Below are 2,292 nucleotides of genomic sequence, written 5' to 3' on the forward strand. Positions count from 1 at the left end.
AGATAAAAATGAATAAAAAAAAAACCTTGTCACACGAAGTTGTGTGCATTTAGATGTTTGATTTCGTGACCTCACTAACAACTAAATCTGAGGTCTCGAAATCAAATTTGTGGAAAATTACTTCTTTCTCGAAAACTATGGCACTTCAGAGGGAGACGTTTCTCACAATACCATCAACCTCTCCCCATTACTCGTCACCAAGAAAGGATTTATGCTAATAATTATTTTGAGTAATTACCATTTAGAACTTGAGGTCTAGAAATCAACCATCTAAACGTACACAACTTCGTGTGACAAGGGTGTTTTCTTCTTTCATTATTATCTCGCAACTTTGATGACCGATTGAGCTCAAATTTTCACAGGTTTGTTTTTTTATGCATATGTTGAGATACACCAACTGTGAAGACTAGGCTTTGGCAATTACCAATAGTGTCCACTGCCTTTAACAATGGGTTAATTCTTTACACTTTTCTAGGTGATTCAAAGGCGCAACGACGGCTCCGTAAACTTCAACCGAAGCTGGGCCGACTACGAGAAGGGTTTCGGAAATCTAAATGGGGAATTCTGGTTAGGAAACGACAAGATTCACAAGCTAACATTCGATGGACTGCCCTGGGATCTTATAGTCACTCTGACTGCATTCGATGGCACTGTCGCCGTGGCTCGATACAGTGATTTCAAGATCAAAGAGTTGAAGGACATGTATGAGATTGACATTGGCTTTGATGGTGGTAACGCTGGTAAGCCATAACATCCGAAACGGCATTGCAATGATTTGGTGAAAGAGCATACAGGGCAATTTCATGATGACGTAATCTGACGGAAAGAGCCAATTACAGCGGCAGGAAAAACAAATATTGCAATGTCGTTTGGAAAATCAAAACAAATTCACGGCCGAGGAGTGGGGGCACAATGTGCCCTCACCATATTTTTGCCCGAAACTTTAACGATGTATTTGATCGGCACCAATTAATGTTCTTAGAGTCACGTTGTAAAACAAACATCAAATGATATCGAGTATCAGCTGTTACTATGACGACTGTTTCCTTTTAACTCAGATCAACGAATTGTTTCCTCAGGGCCAATACGGATCGGGTTTTATAAGTCTCTTCCTGATAGCTAAGGTTTTCCCTTGAGTAATTTTCTTGAGGTTTCCTCCTACATCTAAGACTGAAACTTCATTCGTTGTCTTTTTGGCCAGTGATTAAATCAATTTCCAAAAAGTCGCTGGCTTTCTTCCAAAATACTTGAAACAAAAGTTTGATCCAATGTAGGTCTAATGTTGAAGTCTTCTCATAGGTTTGTACCGAAATCACTTTATTTATTAATCATGGTTCATTTGTATCTGCAAAAATACATGTCTATAGCTATGAAAGATGTTACTCACAGTGACCCAGTGATGTTTCTCGTTCAGATTTCGTGTAACATGACTTCTGTTCATTGTTTTTCTTTGAAGGTGACAGTTTTGATTCCAAACGTTTCTCGGCGTTTGACAGCGACAACGACGACGACTCCAAGAATTGTGCCAAAACATTGGGTGCCGGTTGGTGGTTTTCTCAATGTAATGGAATAACGAGTAATCTGAATGGTGTATACTATAACACATCTAGGAGGTTCAGTGGCAAAGGGTACAATGGTATATACTGGTCAACATGGATGGAAGAAAACCTTAAAGCAACCAAAATGAAGATAAGACAACTTAATTGATAAATTGTAACATTCGAACCAGTTTTACTTAAAGGGGCACGTTTTGCCTTTGGTTTTGGGCACTAACGCATGTAATGAAATGAATATGGCTGAACAAATATATTTTAAAACCAGAATAATTATACCGATTCGCATATAAATCCTTGAATTTGAGCAATTTTGAAGTAAGTTTACGACAGAACACGGTACGCTATTTTGTTTTATTCCACAAAATGGCGGACTGTGTGTTTTGCTGGTTGTACGTTCAGAAGCGAATTATTGTGATTACACATCACTGTTTATTAACTACAACTGTATGTAATTTTGTGCATTGCCAACTCTTAAAAATGTGTAATTAATTGGGTTTGTTAAAGAGATTCTGAGGCAGTGTGCCCCTCAAGAGGAGGTTAGATATAAAGACAAGAAAATACTAAGTTGTATGCAAGTTATAAAGTTATAAGAAACAACTGTCTGCTTTTGAGAAGATTGTGTCAGATCGTTTGCGGATGCCTGTGAATGTATATTTGACAATTTCATATTGTGTTTAGAGGTTTAAATGCACCAAAGTACTTCAACAACAATTCACAGATTCATTTGGGCCAATAC

At 37.8% G+C, this 2,292-nt stretch overlaps 1 protein-coding gene across 1 annotated transcript; it reads left to right on the forward strand.

Moving 5' to 3' along the window:
- Positions 1–700: 700 nt before the first annotated feature.
- LOC117303643 (fibrinogen-like protein 1) lies at positions 701–1,707 on the forward strand. The gene is made up of 2 exons (XM_033787878.1): positions 701–740; positions 1,457–1,707. Exons 1-2 carry the CDS (start codon positions 701–703, stop codon positions 1,705–1,707), a joined length of 291 nt encoding a protein of 96 aa, XP_033643769.1.
- Positions 1,708–2,292: the final 585 nt, after the last annotated feature.

The sequence above is a fragment of the Asterias rubens genome, chromosome 2 (genome assembly GCF_902459465.1).
Source record: "Asterias rubens chromosome 2, eAstRub1.3, whole genome shotgun sequence".
Lineage (NCBI taxonomy): Eukaryota > Metazoa > Echinodermata > Asteroidea > Forcipulatida > Asteriidae > Asterias > Asterias rubens.